Source organism: Lytechinus variegatus, chromosome 3 (assembly GCF_018143015.1).
Source record: "Lytechinus variegatus isolate NC3 chromosome 3, Lvar_3.0, whole genome shotgun sequence".
Taxonomy (NCBI): Eukaryota; Metazoa; Echinodermata; class Echinoidea; order Temnopleuroida; family Toxopneustidae; genus Lytechinus; species Lytechinus variegatus.
Genome location: NC_054742.1, coordinates 63712395 through 63734041, shown reverse-complemented (window position 1 = coordinate 63734041; position 21647 = coordinate 63712395). Strand labels below are relative to the sequence as shown.

Here is a 21647-nt window from a genome sequence, read left to right as displayed (position 1 = left end):
TGAAATGTTTGCGCTGTGCCCTGATTTACTGGAAAATTATCCTGTCTAAGTTCTTTTGGCGATTTGGGTGAGATGTTTTCATGAAAAATAATGTAGTTGTAGGTAGACTTCATTTGAAAAAAAAATGTAATCAAATTGAGTTTGTGTAGGATTAAGTTGAAATCTCATTTCCAGACATACTAGTATGCAAGTATGCGTCTGGATAATAGAGAGATCCTGATATGGGGGGGCCGGATAAGAGAGGTCGGACTGTACTAAGTTTAGTCCTGAAAAATAAGAGAAAAGTTTTTATGAAAATCTATTAAAGAACAAATAATTATAAAATGCTAACATTTTTTATTTGTGATGTCATATGTGTAGCTCCCCTGTGTATCCTGTGATTACTATAGATTTCAAAAATGCAAATTTTTTCCAGTGGAAAAATATTTAAATAACATATTTCTTACAGAAAGGGGGTATCAAATAAAGTGTCTGAATATAAATATCAAACACAGAAATGTAATCACATTAGAACAATTTTTAAAGAAAATAGCATTTTGGAAAATTGATATCAATTATCATTCAATCGATATGAGATTTGCCTGTCTGTGACGTCACAGAATCAGAACTTTAAAAATCCATAATTTCATTATTCTTTAATGGATTTTCATCATCCTTCACCATTATAATTCTTTTTTTTTGGTTGCTTTTATTCAAAACCAAGCCTGTTATTAGGGTAAACTTTCTCTTTAATATGACCAATCTTCTTACCTTGCAGGCATAACATTTTCCACAATCTTCAAGTCTATTACATGACACACATGCTCCACAGGCAAAGGAAAGGGGCTGCAAATCAAAGACAGTAACATATTAAAAAAAACAAAATGTGAAAAGTAAGAAGTCTTCTCAACATATAAATAAATTCAAACTTTTAGTTGTTAAACATTTTATGAATTCTTAAATTGTATTGAATTTTTGATAGTTTTGTTTTCTAGGTCTTTTCCCCTTATGATATTGTTTCTGTTACAAGTCTACCAATAATTTACTCTATTTAACACACTGTCATCTCAAATAGCTTTTTCCCATTAATCTATCTAGTCATCACAATTTTTGTGCTTTATCTTTGAAAATAAGCCTTGATAATATAATGTATCTAATCATTAATTTCTTTTATCCCCTTTATAGTCTTTCATGCATTCATTACAAAAATCAACTAATCAATGTATTTCTTCCTTCCTTCTACTAAAACTACATCTACTACTACTTCTACCACCACCACCACCACTACCAATTCTACTTCTACTACTACTACTACTACTACTACTACTACTACTACTACTACTACTACTACTACTACAACTACTACTACTACTACTACTACTACTACTACTACTACTACTACTACTACTACTACCACTACCACCACCACCACCATCACTACCACTACTATTTCTGCTACTACCAATAGTTTGAGTGTAATATGACTAATATTAAATTTGATTATGTATTGTTACTTTGATTTTGTTGTGCTTTGTGAACGGAAAACAAATCTAAATCTAAATCTAAATATACAGGTCAACTCGGGAGTCAGAATCAAAATGTCTTTAAGCTGTCTCTAAAATGCAATTGCATTTGCAGGTTTTAAGTAAGATGAATTGTCAAAGTCTAGTTAAGATCATCTTCAATTTGAATTTGACTTAAATCAATCATTACTCTCTGTGAGACAAGCCCTAGGGAAGCATTTCACAAAGCATTTTGTCTGTGCTTTTCAATGGACCTTTTCCATTGATACCACAGTCCCGTCATCTTAGAGGCTGAAGCCATTGCCTTGCATATGTTGGTAATCTGCAGATGACGCATCTCTGACAAATCAATTTACGTGCATTCCTATATCCTCTGGGGGAGGGCGCTCTGAGAATATGACATCATATGCATAAGGTCTATAACAATGAAAGCAAGTACATCTCATTGGCTAAAATTTATCTGTCAAAAAACATCACTGACAAGAGGACTCATGACACATTACCAGGGATCTCATTCTATTGGTTTTCATTCCTACTCACCCCTCTCTTCAAAGGTTTTGAAAGCGGAGGGTCCACAGGACTTGAAAGTGGAGCTTCCTGAGACTTCTTTGGGTCCTGTTCAACAAAAAATATATCATCACCAATATTTGAATTTCATTGTACATTTGTTGTACGTAGTTTGCCAAACACTCACACATGATAGTCATGTCAATTTCTTTAAGCACAAGCAATTGCTAGACAGGTAGAGATAGATAAAGTCTGATCGATTGCTTAATTTCATATGCATAATTTTTTGATAGCCTACAACAAGCAATTGCCAGGTATTTGAACAATAGCAACGTCACACTATTGCCAATATGACTCACAGAACAAAGGTGGCACTCGTATGCAAATGGTTTCGTAAAATGGCAGTCAAAAACTATATTGCTATTCTCATGAAGTATTCCTTTCCTGAGATGAATATTGTATAATATTATTCCTCTAAACCTGTTTCTAATGGAAAAAATTCTATAGTTGGCATCCGCTTTGCACTTACTAGGAAGACAATATGTACATGTAGGCCACTGTTAGTGTGGACATAACGTATATGTAAAGCGGATATTCATTTTTACATGGTATCAGAATATACAATTGACCAAGATTTGGTGCACTTTTGGTGCAGATCATGAAAGACTTTTTGCTTTTGACTGAAAAACAGTTATCTACCATTGGCAAAAAAAAGAGAGAAGAAAATGAGAGCCCTGAAGGAAAGAGTAGCATCAAAACTAAAATTTGCAAAAGCATGGATGAAAAATGAATTATGAAAACAATATCAAACACGAAGACATCTGCAAAAAGGCAGATGCTAACCAAACCGTTGATCAGAAGGTTAACCTAACTTCCTGGGAAAAGAAGCTGTTCGAAATCATGAAGAGAGATGAGAACTCGGTGGTTATGAAAATATCCTATTCCATTTTGACTGGTCTTTTCCACTGATGAATGCTGCTTCTGCATGTTCAAGGAAAGGGTTGTCCAGTGCAACATCACCAGGCATAGGTGTAAATGAATGATTTTACTGCAAATCTATACTTTTAATGTCTCTGTTTATCACACACATCACTATACTACCATCAATACAAAAGATGAATTATTTTTTAAGGTTATTTGTGTTTTCACAAATTCATGAATATGATTAAGATATAATGGGTCTGTAAATGCCTGTTCAATTACTACAAGGTTTCTTGTAAGAGACCTGTTGAAGAAATGCTTTACTGGCATGTCTGGGACAGCGAAGGTGTCATCCTTTGCGGAGATATTCCATATCCAGAGTCCCCTGGCAACATGCATTTCTCAAAACAACATGGCTTAGCTCTAAACATTTGAAAAATCTAGAAATCGAGAACGGATCTGGGCAAGCCCACATGAATACTGGTGAATTGTAGCTCTTGTCACATGTCGCCTGGATGTTGAAGAATGAAGCTCTTCTGGTTAATACACTCATCCCCGAAGTTGGCTGCAGGTGCGGTCAATAGCAGCGACGGTGATCTCTGGAGTAGTATCCTCTCGATTAATTCTTTTCCTATACCCCTTTGGTTTCTCTCCCACGTGCATGAACATGATGATGAAATACGATTGTCTTGATCAAGCAAATGCTAAAACAAATCTAAAAAAACCCCGAGCAAATCGTTTGTTTCACGTATACAATCTCTAGCTATTGCTTCAGCTTACTAGAAAACGCTTTTGGTTGCAAGCAATTGCTCATCTTTATGCATAGGTAATCAACAAAAGCCAAGTAAAAGTCTCGCAAGTGCAATTGCTACATTTTAGGCATCTGACTATATATGTACACTGAACATAAGCATCACTTTAAAAATCTATACTCACATATTTCTTTAACAGACACTTTCTGAAGATACATTGGTGCTTGGATTCTTTCTTCCTATCTTTACGATGAAGATGAGCTTCCCTATGCTAAATACAAGAAAATGGAATATAATAATGGTAAAAAATATATGATATCACATTAAAAGTCCTTGGTATAGATACTGATCACATACCATAAGGTGGACCCAATGATACTTTCTGTATGGGGGATTTCCCACTTTTTAGTTTATTACCACTAACATTTAAAAAATATTTTGTGGCCAAAGCACTCTCGGCACTCAATCCTATTTATACCCCCCTCTTCACCTCTGCCATAGGCAGCGTATATACTCATTGAGTCAAAGAACACATCTCTAAAGGAGGAGTTCTGAGATGAATTTAATTTAGTATTGATAATAATATTCTGGTAACTCTTAGATGCATCCCTAAAACAACTCTGAGTGCCTTAAAGATATGTAATTTCCCCGATCATCTTATCCTGGCATGACCGTATACAATGTATGCACTTTCTGCACTCCCTGCAGAGCATTCCAACAAGAGTTTCCAAACTCAATCAATAGGCATACCTCATGGGCTTTCGCACCCCATCAGGTACAAATTTCAATACCAGGGGAGCGTTTCATCAATATTTTCATCTGACATCTTTCCTTGCTTTTGATTGGCTGAGATGCACTGTTCCTATGGTACTTGTCGGATAAAATGTCCGACAAGTCGTTTCATGAAACGCTCCCAAGGGTGGAATGATGCCTCGCCAAAGGAAGCTTGGCAGAATTGGGATTTAAACATAGGACTCTCTGGTTGCAATGCGAGACTCAGAACCAATTACACGGTTTAGAGCAAACCAAAATTCTGATTTCTGTATTCCTAAAAGTTTATCCGACTTTACATAAAAATATCTTTCTATTAAAGCAGACTGCCAGTGATCTTTTGGAAACAAGTAGAACCACGTAGAGCATGGAGTTCTTACCCAACAATTTTTGCAGTTCCTGCAGTTGATACTCGTCCTGCAGGCAACGCACTTCCTACAGCCTTCCTGCGTACCTTGCTATAAACACAATTACAAGAAAAATAGCTCATAACAATTTATTGAGAGTCAAAAGGGGCCTTTTAATTTATTGAATTAACAAACTACAAATCGAACAAGCAACAGTGACCACATAAAACAAAGATAGAAGTAGTCACATTGACAAATAATCGCAAAGAATTCAAGAGAGAAAGAGAAAGAGAGAGCAACATGTAGAGAGAACATTCCTATGCATTGGAAGTTGCAAGTGTCAAACCACCTGCATATTCTCATTAACATGCACATAATCAGATGGTGGTGAATAATGTTGCGTCAAAAGAATGCTCGCGACAAAAATCGATGTTTTTGTAGGATCATGATCGGAAGTTCCTGGTGTAGCGCATTAAGATTTCCACCATTTAACCCTAAATAGACTGGGCTATTTCGATGCCTAAGGAGGCTTATGATCTCGGCCGTCGTGTTACTCATGGCATAATCTACAAAACTATAAGATTTAATTCTGTGAAAATTCTCATTGCTAATTAATTATGCTACTTTATGCGTAAAATCAAAAGTAATAGTGGGGATGTGACATCATCAGCCCACCTAACAAATATTCATGATGACGTGCATATAACTGTTTTCACAAATACTTAAAAATTAAATAACTTTGACATTTGTTATCAGATTTTGATGAAATTTTCAGCATTTTGCTCGTAAATTTTGCTCTATTTGTTTAGATATAAAAAGTTTCAGCCCAGTATACCCCTTTAAAAGTTTCTGGTAAAAACTCTTCTTGACACTAATGCCACTGTCAAACCAACCAAAGCCATTACGCTATTTCCAACAATAGCCTGCCATCGGTCGGTTTGGAGTCAATGTCGTTGGTCTGACTGAAGCTTATTGCAACTTACCTGCTCAATGACAGGACGTCTTGGTCTCCGGTATCGAAATTTAGGGCGTTTGACCTGAATACAAAAAAAAGTCATAAAAATTATCGATGGTTCAGCTTTGTCATTAACCTTATCCTAACTGGGCTATTTCAGACCAACATTCACGCCCCCCAGATCTTGGCCGTTGATTGCACGATCGCCGTAGAACATGAAGATTTTTACATTTCTGAAAAAAATCTTTAAAAAAATAATCAATATCCTATGATTTTTATTGTTTTTTAATTCTTATATATTTCTTTGTTTTTTTAAACCTTTGTATTTTATCGTTTTTTTATGAAATTTGTCAGGGATCCTTTTGCAATCATAAATAACATGAAATAAATCCATCTAAACCAACAAAAGTAAAAATAATCATACATTTATGATTTTTGGTTGAAAAACACAATTTGCATTGACTTTGTACATGTAATCACGTTTTGGGGCAATTTTAGGATCGACATGGGCTTACAAAAAAATGTGTAATTTCAGAAACGCGTACCCAGGCTTCGCAAATTTGGTCTTTAAAGATGCGCAAGTAAAAAGTCGGTGAGTGGTGCGGTCAAAAAGTTTTGCGTGGAGGCGTATCAGCGAAATTTGTCGAAGGGGGGGGGGTCAATTGACCCCCCCAGTTTATCAAAGGTCAAGTCCACCTCAGAAAAATGTTGATTTGAATCAATAGAGAAAAATCAGACAAGCACAATGCTGAAATTTCATCAAAATCGGATGAAAAATAAGAAAGTTATGACATTTCAAAGTTTTGCTTATTTTTAACAAAATAGTTATATGAACGAGCCAGTTACATCCAAATGAGAGAGTTGATGATGTCACTCACTATTTCTTTTGTTTTTTATTGTTTAAATTATACAATATTTCACTTTTTACGTTATGTTTTGCTTGTTGAATTTTTTCTCTTTTTATTCAAATCAAATTTTTGTTGGGGTGGACTTGTCCTTTAAGGGTTAAGCTGGTTCCTCAGGAATACTGAAGGCCAAGTCCACCTCAAATAAAAGGTGAAAAAGAGTTTTTTATGCACGGGTTCACATATGGGGATCAACTTGCATTCCAAAGTCATGTACGTTTTTAAAATTAGGGATCAACTCATATTCCAATTATTTGTAAGTCATGCATACCTTTACAAATAGAGATCAACTCAAATTCCAAGAGTTTGTCAAGTCAAGCATGACTTTACACTTGGGAATTAACTCAGATTCAATATTTCGTTGGTAAAATGCATACCTTAACGTAAAGCCATGCATTCCATTACAAACAGGGAATCAACTCGATTTCATAGTATTTGTAAAGTCATGCATATTCTTACAAATAGGGATCAAATCAAATTCCAACAGTTTGTAAGGCCATGCATATATTTACACGTACAGATCAACTCGATTTCATAGTGTTTGTAAAGTCATGCATATTCTTACAAATAGGGATCAACTCAAATTCCAATTGTTGTAAAGTCATGTATACCTTTCTAAATAGATAAACTCAAATTCCAAAGTCATGCATACCTTAACAAACAGGGATCAACTCGCTCTCGTTCCACTTCTATTTGTATGGTAATGTCATGCAAAAATTTAAAACAAGGATCAACACAATTTGTGTTTGAAAGTCACAGATCTGATTGAGTTGATAGATTGGACATCTCAACATAACAATTTGATAGTTTGGTAGTACATACTAATAAAAAAAAACAAGCAAACAAACAAACAATTTGATAGTACCAGATGTACTTACTTTATAATTCAAACACCACCGTAGAGCGCACTTTTGTTTCAATATGCCCTTCCCTCCATATTTCTTCATATCCTGAATTTAAAGATACCGTATAGATAAGTCGTGTAACAAAAGGAAAATTAATTGTGAGCTTTCAAATTATTTCAATGACATTTATGAAGAAAATCATGAAAATGTGGACAACTGCAAAGGAATGCTCTTCAAGTTACAGCTGAAACATCTGATGTTGTTCTTGTGCTTCAACACAAGAGAAAGTTGCAGGGTTCATTCAAATAAAGTTAAACTGTTAGTCCTTATCTATGCTTAATAAGTTTGATGAGGCAAAGCAGTCTTGACACATACATCATGAGAGGTATTTTTCCAAACTGGTTTGGAAGATCATTTAGAAACGCTTCCAAGACCTCTTCGACCGTTCTCATCATAAGTGAAACTGGTTTCCACTACTAGTGTGGATAAGAACGGGGCCTACAATTATGATTTGGAAATCAAAATTTGTTACAGACTTTTGCTACATAGATCATCTATATTATTAATAACTTAGTCTTTTATAGAGTTTTTCATGAGATCCATATCAAAGCACTTTACAATGTAGAAAGTATGAAAAATACAAACAAAAGTGAATTCAAAATTATAATAAAGCAAAAAATTAAAAATTTTGACACTGTTAATGTCAACAATGTTGAACAATGTGATATGGGGGATAGAATGAGGGAAGCTAGAAGAGTATTCTATTAAAAATCTTACATATTTTATTGTTATCCTATTGTGTTCAATTTTTGACACTGATCTATCTGAATACCAATTTCCGACGATCAAAATCTGGAAATTAATTGTAACATGTCTCAGTCCTTATCTAAAGTAGTAATATGGGGGAAAGGAAAAAGTATTGACTTACTTTGCAAAAATTACATAGTTTACAGTCTTCCTTTATTTGGCATGGTTCACAATGTCCACAAGGACGCCGTCTGCGTTGCTGAAAACAAGGACAATGTCATACCAAAATTGGGCTTTAATCGTAAATGGAAAAGAACAAACAAAATTACTGTGCGACTGAAAAATACACTAAATCATCCTAACCCTGATAAAGAATTGGAGGCTGGAAAGACTGACCAGGTGGAAAGAGGGAAAGGTCCTACTGCCCCCCCCCCCAACAAGATCTTGGCTGTTGATCATGCAATGGCAACAGATCATCAAAACAATCTCAGACCTAGTAACTGAATTTCTTTGCAAAAATAACAAATCAGTATGGATTATCTTGACACTGGAAATATCAGTAGATATAGAGCGAGATCAAGGTTAAAAGGTGAGGGCAGGACAAATGAAGATTTTTTTTTTGTTTGCAGGGATACTTTTTTTAGCTCACCATCCTAAATTTGTTATATTGTATTACAGTTTATATTTGACTCTATGGCCCGTATTCTGAAGTCAGGTTTAACTAAGACCATGATCTAACATTGTGCTAAAATTATGGGAAGCCAAAAATTAAAAAAATTATGTTTATATTGTATATCTCTTTATGCTTACTATTTTGTTTCCTGTTGCTTTCATAATGAAGAAAAATACTTCAGAATACTTCAGTTATCATTCCCAGATAATTATGAACAATTTCACAGTCAAACGAGTTAATGAATTGGATGTGTAGTGTTAGGGATTTAGTGCCGATTCTTCATAGTTAAAACACAACTTTAATCCAGGGTTTAATTTAAACCCGAGATCAGAATACAGGCCTATGGCAGCTTCAGGTCATTCTGTATTACTTTTCTAGGGCTCTGTAGGGCATTTCGGGGGGTGAATTTGCCCCAAATCCCTGTGTATCCCCCCCCTCATGAGAAGCAAACCAACTGTATCTCCAGACACAGATAGCTCCAGGGGCCCGTAACACAAAACTTAGCAATGATCGTAGAAAATTTTTCAATGACTGATTGCAATGACTACAATGTACAATCAATCACGAAAATCAAGCATACGATCAATTGCTAACCTTTGTGTTACTGAATCCTGGAGTTGTGGACAGCTAACTTTAGTTCGTTTCTGGAACCAGGGAAATGCCAGGATGATTCCGCGATAGGATTTTAAATTTTAGATACTAGTTCTGAGTATTTTGTTAGCTTAGTCAAACCAAAATACTAATTAAGGTCTAAGTGTTGATCAGTTTCCTCACTCTCAACTCTCTTGACTGGATTGTGGTGTCCAGTTAACCTAGGCCACTACAGCAAGCGGAAAATGTAAAATCTTTGTTTACATTATATTGGAGTGTTGCATGTTAATTGTAAATTTGCAATGATTGCAGGTCCGTTTCTTGCATCAACAACTATTAACCGATCTGCTTTAGTCAAACTGTTCTATCACTTGTAAACATCAAACTAAAATTAGCAAAATCGATTGCAAAGTGCAAACAATTTCTTGCAACACACCCTTTGTTATTCCGTCTGTTTGATGTCTTCTTTCCTAATGCTTGAATGATAAAGAACAAATTTTAGTCATCATTCTCAGACAGTTACAAATGACTAGAGTGTTTGAACCTGTGTTAAAGCTTTGTGTTACAATTGGCTACCCATAGCTCAACTACAACTTTAGACCAGGATTTGATTTAAACACGAGTTTAGAATATGGGCCAAACTATGGCACGATATAAAAGTAGCTTTCAAAACACCACAGAATCGGACACTCGAACGCACAATAAAAGTATAACGGTACCCCAAATAATATGAGAAATGCGTGCAAGAGTTCAAATCGCACATATATCTCACCCTTATCCTTGGTCCCTCTTTCTCTCTCAGTCCTTCCTCTTCTTTCGGACTTGCAGTCACGCAGATGATATCTGAGGATTCATCAGAATTGGAATCTGTAGAACTTGAATGTTTATCTTCATTCTTTGCCTCCTACATATAGAAATACAAATAAATCCCATTAACTTCAGTACAATGACTTATAGTACATAGAGGACACAAACTATCAACCAAATTATAATAACCCTCTGCCTACTTATCTTGAAGATAGTAGGAATAAGCTAATTTCATTCATTTTGTATGGAAATCACCTAAAACAACTGGTGATTTTTTTTCTTTTAATTATAGATAAATTATGTGACAACAAAAGGGACAGTCCAAATTTTCAAGTCTTCAGCTACCCTAAAAAGTTGATTAAAATTTGCTGACCGAGTGATTGTAAAGAAACTGGAATTGGTGATCATTGAATTTACATTATTCATTATGACTTGTGTCAATATTTGATATCTTTATTACATTTTCCGCATGATGTTTATATGATATTATCATCAAGACTTAGAATTTGAACAGGCAATCATTCAAACATATATCAACATTTTGCATTACTGTATTAATTATTTGACACATGTTAAGTGTTAAATATTTTCAATATATGTTCGATGGTAAGAAATTTGTATATTCTTGCCAAATTCTTGGTCACACATGCATCTTATAGATATGTGGCTCCAGTAGTCCAGTTGGGTGTTTCATAAAGCTGTTTGTAAGTTAAGAGTGACTTTAATAACAACTGGTGATCCTTTATTGTGGTAAATGTTATATTGAATTGGCGATGGTTTAGCGCATAAGATGGGTTCGCCAGTCGTTCTTAAAGTTGCTCTTAACTTACAAACAGCTTTATGAAATGGCCCCCAGGAGTTAAAGAGTAATAACATACAATCAAACCTACTTCTGTAACTACATAAATAAACAAGCAATGTTAAACTGACTATAAAGACCACAAGTTTTGAGTCCCTTATTAGTTTCCACCATTCAAATATGCATAGCAGGAACCCGTCCAAGAAGCGCACCCAGAAATTTGAAAGATGTTTGTTATGCTTTGAAAAATCTTTTCTAAAGTGAAGATGTGGAAATAAATTCATTTCATTTAAATAGTGGTCCTCTTGTTTTTTTTTAAATTGGCCTTTATAGTCATGTTACACTCTATATCATTCAATCTTAAAGGACAAAATGGAAATATGGGAGTCACTCTACCTTAGGAAGGTGTTCTTGCTCCACTGACTGGGTTTCCTTAGATCGTTTTTTACTACGTTTATCAAAATATTCTATTAAATCTGGAGTTATTTGCGTTGCTGAGTTGCCCTCCTCTTGCAGTTCCTCCGTGGCTGACTCGGTTTCCTCGTCATCATTCTCTCCGACATCCCGTCCTGTCCTTGTTCCTTCTGCGACATCCTTGTCTGCTGATTCCGTTCTCTCCTTGAGGAAATCCTTGAACGCTGCTTCCTTTTCTGTATGTTCGTCCTCTTCGGAAAGGTCTATGAATGTTGTACCAGCATACGTTGGTCGGGCTGCGTAGTCGTGGTGATACTTGAGTTCATGGGATATCTTTTTCCTCTGGATGATTCAATAGGAGCCATGATACTTCATTAAAAATACATTTTAGCCTTGGCAGACATTCTGCTCATCAACTTTCCACATCATGTTTCGGGAAGCTCTAAATCATGTTTTAAAGTTTGTGATAACCCTTATTTACGCCATGAATGAAATACTCGGGGGCCTGGGCCCCACATTGACCTGGGAGATGCAAGTTGATAGCTCTTCACATACTGAAACTGATTGTAGAATTTTTTTCAATCAATTAAAAACTTTTTTCTCAATTAACTAATTATATATTTATAACATATATTTGAGGCATAATGGAGATATTTTTGTAATTATAACCAAAACAAGTAGAAAATACATGAAAACTGATGCAGAATAATGTTTCCAAAAATGTGAAAATAAATCAATTTTGATCTATTACTATTTATTAGGCAAATTTGCATTAAGTAAGGTAAGCAATGTTTTGTTTTTATACTTTGCATCATTTTTATATTTCTTAGGTTCCATATCTAAGGTTTCAGGTTTTGTGATTTTTAAAAAAGAAAATCAATCTTTCTGAACTTTGCCCAATTATCTCAAAACAATATAGAAGCAATGACCAAGTGCAACACCAATTCCTAAGCAAGATTCATAAAGAAATGAAAACCATTGTAACAAGCAAATGAACAGCATTAAACTGTACACAAATATATGCAACAATGAGCAATTTTAATGACATGCGCATACTAATTTGTGTGTAACATACCCCAGGTATGTCTGATATGGAAAATTGTAATATCATAATGTGCACAAGACTTCAGGGAAGATGTCCTCCCCGAAATGTCCAGTGGCCTGATGCAATCACAAAAAAATATGGATGGGGGAGGGGCTCCCAGCCCCCCCCCACTGCAGTTTACAGAATTAAGCTTGTGACATACCGGGTACACAAAAAGAGATAAATTAAAAGTGGTGAAGCAGTTTCCCTGAATAAAACCAGTTCCCCGTTTCACAGACTTATAACTGTGCTAACTTTTGAATTATGGCGACTGCCACGGTGACAGGAGGTCAGAAGCGAATCAAAATCAAGGTTTCCGTTGTAATTACCATGATGGTTACCTCTGTAAAACAGGGCACAGACATGATAACAGGCCATCCCATTTATATGATGTCCATGTTATTTAACACGAATAGATTCACATGGGAATGCATGTCAGGAACACATCATTCTTCGCTAGCATTGATTGTTAGTTTCAGAGATTCATTCTATATCAATTCCTGAGTGTAAAAGTGAGTCAAGCGAACTAAGAATCATGCTTGTACATCAGCACACACATGAAAAGTAATGCTCAGTCTTATTGAATAATACGCAGTAATGCCCGTCCTCTTACCAAGACTTCACCAATGCGGTGGTGCCTTTTATGCCGCACGCAACTTGGACTTAAAGCGCAACCCTAAGACACACTTAAATCTTTGTGAAATACTCCCAAGGTGGGTGTATCATAGGGCTCTTCATAAAGTTATGCACAACTTAATGCTAGACTGGATCATGTTCTCAAGTGCTTAGTCAGCTACATCATTCAGCCAAGAAATGGTCACCAGTCATGACTGGATCATGTTCTTAGGTGCTCAGTCAGCTACATAGGGATATATAATTTAGCACAAGAAAGGATCACCAGTCATGACTGGAACATGTTCTTAGGTGCTCAGTCAGTTACATAGGGATAGGGGAAGGCAGGGTAAGTTGAGCATAGGGGCAAGTTGAGCCACCAGCCCCTGGCCAATAATGAATGAGTCAGACATTATGGTGGTGTTATGTATCGATGACCCATTACATAACCCTTAACCCCACCACATTGTTTTCAACTTTGAAACAAAAAGTACTTTTTTAGAGGGAAAAATTCAAATTTCAGCCAAAAAGTAAAAAAGGGTGTAAAATAGATAAGTGCTTTTTACCCACACACATCTTTAAATATAGTAAAGAAATAAGAACAATATTCTAATTCCAGGTATGGATTCTCATTCTTGTCATAGTCTTTTACATGATGGATGCATAAGAAATGTGTGGATGTAAAAATATCGCATGAAGTTAGGACTGGGTTAAGATGAGCCAGCCAACATGGGGCAAGTTGAGCCATGGTAATTCTTATGGTAATGTATAATAAAAAACAAACAATCTTTAAAAAGACATTGATATGCAGGTAGAAAGGAGCAAAACCACATTACAGTTCTTTTACTTTTAGAGGGTGTTAGTATTTAAAGAGAATTAGCGAGTGAAAAGACTTTAAATAAAAAAATTGGCATACTGGTTCTTCCTGCATACATTTTGTACATAGTTTTTTGTGGCTCAAATTACCCCAGAAAGTGGCACAACCTACCCTACATATGGGGCAAGTTGAGCCATTTGACATCGTTTTTTTCAAAGATCACAATGACTTTTAGTGTGGGGGTAGAAAGTTACATATTGGTGAAAAATATTTCCCAAGAATCAAATTTAAAGGCCAGGGGTGGTATTCTGAGATCCATTTTATCTCAGATAAAATGAAATATTTTATCTCCGTTAAAATCAGTGAGATAAAATACCCTTAAAATCTCTCCGAATGGTATTCTGAGAACCATTTTATCTCTGTAACACACACCTATTTTTTAATCAATATCCAATTAGAAACGCGCTTTCATAGCTCTCTCATGTCACTCAGCCAATTAAAATCCATTCCGCCAGGAGGTGTGGCAAAGGGGTGAGGTTGCGTCAATTTATTTACTTCAAATACGCTTGCACAATACGCTTACGCGTCTTTCAGAGATTTCTTTTTAACAAAAATGACAATACTCTCATCTTTTTTCGAAGTCTTTATCGCATCTTTTCAAGCATCATTTCAAAGACAATATTAGTCAAGAAAAGTCTTATGAAATACTCTCTGATTGTACAGGAACAACGTTAAGGTGTTATTCTCAATAAATATATAATTTTTCTTCATTTTCATGTCACCATTTGGGGTTAATTCACTTAGAAATATTGGTGAAAACAACGTCACAGAGATAAAATAGCCTCTACCCTCTTTTAAGTTTTTTTATTTTTTCTTCAAAGTAACATGGGCGCAAGCACATCATCTGCGTTGCAATGGCCAGATACGCGATGGGTATGTGTACGCAGGCATTGTTCTGTTGCGTATCATCTGTAGATACGCAAGATAAAATCTAAAATTTTATCTGAGAGATAAATACCAATTTCATTTTAAGAGATAAAATAAAATATTTTAAAGATAAAATGACCTCAGAATACCACCCAAGGTACTTATTTCTACAATATTATTATTCATATCAATTCTACCATGCAAAATGCAAAAAGTGTCACTACTTACTACTACCTTCCCCTATAATCAGTTAGCACAAGAAAGGGTCACCAGTTGTACGTAAAGTTACTTGTTAATCATGAACAGTCTTATGAAACACACACCTGATGATCTCACTCATATATCCCTCCCCCCTCTCTCTCTCTTCAGACAGACCATCTGACAAATATTTTGTAAGTTTCTCATCCAAACTGATTCTACTACTAGTAGGGACATGGCTATTCACCAAGCCGATTTATTGTCATACTGAGCTAAGGGCTACTCATGTTTTGGAAACCATCATTCTGAATTTTCAACTTTTTTCATGTCATTTAGGAAAGAAAATGATGCTTGAAGGAAAACATGTAGGGCAGCATGCAAGAAGGGAAAAATGGAATTTATTATCCACTGAATATGTACTTACCAAGCGATGGTCCGGAATCTTGGATTTATCATACCGTATGGTTTGGTATGGGATTATCTCCTGCGATAGGACAAATCACATAAATCATGTCACGGCTTTGGGTAAAATCTTCTTTTAGCTTTGAAACAAGATTCATTTCACAGGGGAAGTATTGGGGGAGGGGGGGGGGGGGGAGGGGGGGGGGTCAAGAAATGGCGAGGGGGGTTCTCAAGAGAAACTTGGCGAGTTTTGGTCAAAGAGTATGTGGAACAGATTTGTTTTCAGGGGGGGGGGGACTTATCAATCTGATTTTGAAACTAGAAATAAAAGCCAGTTATATAATCTAAGACTAACAGTGAAAACAGGTATAAACAAGTGGAATGCCTCTGTCTCACCTGCATCAGGCAATTCAATATAGCAGCAGTGCTATTCATATAATGATACAATATGTTTATTGACATTTGACCTTGATCATGTGACCTAAAACTTGTCAGTTATACTTGATTACCCCCATATCCACATTTTATGTATACACTATATCTATAATCTTTGAAAGTTATGACAGCAATCTAATAATTACCTCTAAAATGGCCAAAGTTCAATTCAACCAAAGTTAAATGACCTTTGACTTTGGTCATGTGACCTGAAACTCACTTGAGATGTTCAGTGATACTTAATGAATCTTATGTCCAAGTTTTATGAACTAAACCAATATACTTACACAGTTACGATGGTAATTCAACAAATACCCCCAACCTGGCCAAAGTCCATTGACCTTTGACCGTGGTCATGTGACCTGAAACTCGCACAAGAAGTTCAGTGATACTTGGTTACCCCAATGTAAGTGTTTTATAAACTAGACCAATACACTTACAGAGATAAAACGGTAATTCAACAAATACTCCCAACATGGCCAAAGTTCATTGACCTTAAATGACCTTTGACCTTGGTCATGTGATCTGAAACTTGGAAGGGATGTTCAAAGATACTTGATTACTCTTATGTTCAAGTTTCATGAATCATATCCATAAACTTTCAAATTTATGATGGTAATTCAAAAACTTAACCTTCGGTTAAGATTTGGTTAAGAGTTTCATGAACTAGGTCCATATACTTTCTAAGTTATGCTGTCATTTCAAAAACTTAACCTTCGGTTAAGATTTGGTGTTGACGCTGCTGCCGTCGGAAAAGCGGCGCTTTAATCTTACTCTGCTATGCAGGTGAGACAAAAATCAAGTATCTTATATACATATTCAAACTTCTGGAGAGTAATCGACTTTTGAAAATTCTACATGGGACATTTGGAATGAAAATCACCCATCCCCTTATCTATGGATTATTATTGCTGCTGACAACTGAATATACAAGTGGAATGCCTCTGGCCGTCTCACCTGCATCACGCGGTTCAATATAGCAGCAGTGCTGACTTTGAATACTACTCTAACTCGCACAAGATGTTCAGTGATACATGGTTACTCTTATGTCCACTTTTTATGAACTAGACCAATAAACTTACAGAGATATGATGGTTATCAAACAAAAACCCCAACATGGCCAAAGTTCATTGACCTTACATGACCTTTGACCTTGATCATGTGACCTGAAACTCGCACAGGATGTCCAGTGATACTTGATTACTCTTATGTACAAGTTTCATGGATCAGATCCATAAACTTTCAAAGTTATGATGGTAATTCAACAGATACACCCAATTCGGCCAAAGTTCATTGACCTTTGACCTTGGTCATGTGACCTGAAACGTGCACAGGATGTTCAGTGATACTTGATTACTCTAATGTCCAAGTTTAATGAACTAGACCAATAAACTTTCAAAGTTATGATTGTAATTCAACAGATACCCCCCGATTCGGCCAAAGTTCATTGACCCTAAATGACCTTTGACCTTGATCATGTGACCTGAAACTTGCACAGGATGTTCAGTGATACTTGATTACTATTATGTCCAAGTTTCATGAATCAGATCCAAAAACTTTCAAAGTTTTGATTGTAATTCAACAGATACCCCCAAATCGGCCAAAGTTCATTGACCCCAAATGACCTTTGACCTTGGTCATGTGATGTGAAACTCATGCAGGATTTTGGTGATACTTGATTAACCTTATGTCCAAGTTTAATGACCTTGGTCCATATATTTCCCAAGTTATGATGACATTTCAAAAACTTAACCTCAGGTTAAGATTTTGATGTTGGTTCCCCCAACATGGTCTAAGTTCATTGACCCTAAATGACCTTTGACCTTGGTCATGTGACATGAAACTCTAATAGGATCTTCAGTAATACTTGATTAACCTTATGGCCAAGTTTCATGAACTAGGCCCATATACTTTCTAAGTTATGATGTCATTTCAAAAACTTAACCTCAGGATAAGATTTGATTTTGACGCCGCCGCTGTCGGAAAAGCGGCGCCTATAGTCTCACTCAGCTACGCAGGTGAGACAAAAACAGTTATATGCACAACTCAGTGACATGCAAAATTAGAGAGTTGTGCATATAACTATTTTGTGAAATGAAGCAAAATTTTATATATGTCATACATGTAACTTTCTTATTCTACATCCAATTTTGATGAAATTTTCAGTGTTCTGCTTCTTGGATTTTTCTGTTTTTATTCGAATCAACTTTTTGTTGGGGTGGACTTGTCCTTTAAAAAAAAACATCTCAGCACTCCTTGGAAAGCCATGGACCCTGTGACATAAAGCACAGAGATTGATTGTAGGCTTGATTTTTACAAATGATTAATGCAATCAATAAAAAAAAATATTCCCATGATCAATCGCTAAATTCTATGACAATAGGGGGCAGCCATAAGGTTAATTATTTTCATGGAATTGCCCAAATGAAGACGCATTCTGAACACATATTGAGTTAAAGGGATAAAATGGAGCTTACCCGGTTGCCGCTCGTCCACATTTCGCAGCCCGACGCCAGTCGAGTGAAATGCTTGAACTTTCGTTTGGATGACGGACGAGCACTACCATACGGATTGAAAGGGTGTGTGGCTTTGTCTCGAGAGGGAACAGCATCAGCCTTGAGTGCTGGAGGGGTCGTACGCAATCCAAGCTCAAACAGCTTGACGTCCTCCTCTTTATAGTCCTCGTTCAAAAAATGTTCCGAACACACGATGATCTTCGCATATTTGCGGGCGATGTGCGTGTTGAATTTACGCCTCCGTCCGATGAAGGCGATCCAGTTTTTCTGAATTTCTGTGAAATCCTGTTTGCTCTTTGGCATCTTTCCCGGCATCTTGTGTGTTATATACCCATGATAAGCATCGTGTCCACAGTTGTACACCATGCAGCGTTTACCAGATTTTTTTTTCTTTGTCATGGGCGCATCACCCCTCTCGCTCATTGTCTCAATCTGCTATGCAGTAAAGACAAAAACCATTTGTTATTTCTGGTAATGTGAGATTTGCTATTTTGGAATGCTCCTACGCTATTTTCTCTGAAGATATATGAAAAGGTTCAGAGTTGTGATAGGGTTCAGAATCTATGGCCCGAATTCACAAAGGTGGTTTTGAAAACCCACGGTTGAGTCCATGGTTTATGCAGATTTCTTGTATAAATTACGCTTAGTTTAGCGCTTATCGGGCGCGTATGTAAGAAATGTCCAATGCTGATGCGCGCTTTTGTCACAGTGCGCCAAATTGACGCCTGTAACCATGGTTAGATGCGCTATTTTATTCATGAATCCACTGTTTGAAGAGTGGACTCATGAATAAAAACAGTGGACTCATGAATAAGATAGCGTATTTAACCATGGTAACAGGCGTGAATTTGGCGCACTGTGACAAAAGCGCGCATCAGCATTGGACATTTCTTACATACGCGCCTGATACGCGCTAAATTAAGCGTAATTTATACAGGAAATCTACATAAACCATGGACTCAACCGTGGGTTTTCAAAACCACCTTTGTGAATTCGGGCCAATAAGTGGATTAGAATTGATGGTTAAGGTAAGGTCTGAAACGCTGGTTTATGTTTGGCATGATGAGTGCATTTCTGCCACTGGATCCGAGCAATTGTCATAGAACAGTTATTTCTACTTCTACACATGTGATGAACCATGTTGGTACAAAGGGTTTACATTAGTATGAATATGTGCTAATGAAGGATGATGGCAGTGCTTCCACTCTTCCTGGAATCCAGGAAATTCCAGGAAGTTTTGCCACTTTCCAGGATCATTCCAGGAAGTTTTACAGGAAGTTATTATTTTCTAAATAAATGTCAAATCTATCACAAAATTCGATCGTTTTAATGAAAATGTCAAAATTTTTGCTTGCTTGCAACTCTTTTTTATAAACTTTGACCATTACGTCATGTTTCACTGACTTAAAAACTTTTGGCTCAATTACGGCACTGGGCCCCCTATATATCATGTGTGTGTGTGTGTGTGTACAGAAGAAAATTATATGGAAGACTGGAGAACATTCGGAAAATTACAGGATATTTTGTAAAATTCCAGGAACTGTCAGAGTAAATTCCAGGCAGTTTGATTTGAAAAGTGGAAGCACTGGATGACGGGTGCATTTTAAGATGGGCATTTGAGTTTGAAATGGGTGGTTTGAAGAGGAGATAGCCAATGGAAACATTAGGACAATTGGACTAAGGATGGGGATGCAGTAAATCAATCAAGTAGGGGGTAAAGTGCAATTGCAAAAGAACCCCAAGGGGGGGGGCACTAAACTATATTACTGTACACACACACGACCACAGGTTTTACAAACCCATTCTAAACAAGATTTATCCACTGGTCAAATCTATACCCTGTTCAATTATTTTTGTGTGCTTTTTTTGACAACTCTGCCCCCTAAACAAGTATAACCCCTGAAAATTATACTTGTTTTACCCCACAATCACATCCTTTTTGCCAGATTTTTATGATGGACTGTACCATGATCAGCAAAAAGTACCATCCATTTTTTTTTTTTGGGGGGGGGTTGTGCGTTACAGTGATATAGTTTAGTGCCCCCACCCCATGGGAGTAATAAAAAATAAATCCCAGTCATCCCTATTCAAAAAGGATAAAAGGACTTTCTTTGGATCAATACCTGTCTAACTGATGATTGTACTTTCTTGTTCGACACAACGGCTTCCCAGTTCACTTCACCTCTTTCGTTCATGGTTACTGCAACGAGTTTGTTGAGTTTATGTTCTACTGTTATCCCTATCTCCCGTTCATTGTGAGTGGGAAAAACCTGGGTTCAAAGTGAAATTTGTTTATTACTCTACGCATTGTAAAATCGAGTGAAGCTGACTGAAAAAAAGTCAAGAAAATTATGGGTGGAATGAACAATAAATGCCAGTCGTGGTAATGATATCCTAGTAATAACATTTTACGAATCGAAAGATTAATGCAGTATTCATGGTGGTAAACGCAATATATTCCTGTTATACCACAAACAAAATCCAATATCATGATAATACAAACCACTTTTCATGACAACAGCAAAACAAAAATATAATGTAAAATAAACAGGACAGGTAATATGATGTTGCATGCCAGCAAACAAACATCTTCAGGAACAACTAATATAAGGTTTTAATGTATTGAAAAAGTGGCTTGCATGTGCAATAGAGTGAATTATAGAATAAAGGGTAGTTATGGGATAAAATCTAAACATACCCCCATGGCTTCATATCACATATTCAATATAACCTTTGAGAATCGAGAGTCAAAGTCATCTTGGAATGCATATTTTTCACTTACCAAACACTTTCTTTTCAAGCATTTCTGTCTCTTTTTACCCTCTCCTCCAAACTTTGGCTTATCCTGCAAATGAAATGAAGAAAAAAAACAGTAATACCTTATGAATTTTATTGAAACACAAGTGGCAGTCATACCTATATTACGTAATTCAATAAAGCAGCAGTGCCGACTTTGAAAATGACTATATAATAAATATTCACAAAAAACACCATACATGTAATAACATACTACTACGTTCATTGACCCTAAATGGCATTTGACCTTGATCAAGTGACCTTTAACTTGCGCAAGATGAGCAATCATACTTGATTACCACTATGTCTACATTTCATTGATTA

At 36.2% G+C, this 21647-nt stretch overlaps 1 protein-coding gene across 1 annotated transcript in view; it reads right to left on the bottom strand.

Annotated features, from left to right (window-relative positions):
• LOC121412112 overlaps positions 1 to 21647 on the bottom strand; it is a 54937-nt gene that overhangs the window by 11416 nt on the left and 21874 nt on the right. The window contains exons 13-25 of the mRNA XM_041605019.1: positions 21310 to 21372; positions 20651 to 20797; positions 18489 to 18962; positions 15599 to 15658; positions 11519 to 11878; positions 10289 to 10420; positions 8434 to 8511; positions 7539 to 7610; positions 5784 to 5837; positions 4834 to 4911; positions 3867 to 3953; positions 2043 to 2117; positions 751 to 825 (exon numbers count right to left, since the gene is read on the bottom strand). Coding sequence (XP_041460953.1) covers positions 751 to 825; positions 2043 to 2117; positions 3867 to 3953; positions 4834 to 4911; positions 5784 to 5837; positions 7539 to 7610; positions 8434 to 8511; positions 10289 to 10420; positions 11519 to 11878; positions 15599 to 15658; positions 18489 to 18962; positions 20651 to 20797; positions 21310 to 21372 — 1755 coding nt within the window. The remainder of the gene's footprint in view (positions 1 to 750; positions 826 to 2042; positions 2118 to 3866; positions 3954 to 4833; positions 4912 to 5783; positions 5838 to 7538; positions 7611 to 8433; positions 8512 to 10288; positions 10421 to 11518; positions 11879 to 15598; positions 15659 to 18488; positions 18963 to 20650; positions 20798 to 21309; positions 21373 to 21647) is intronic.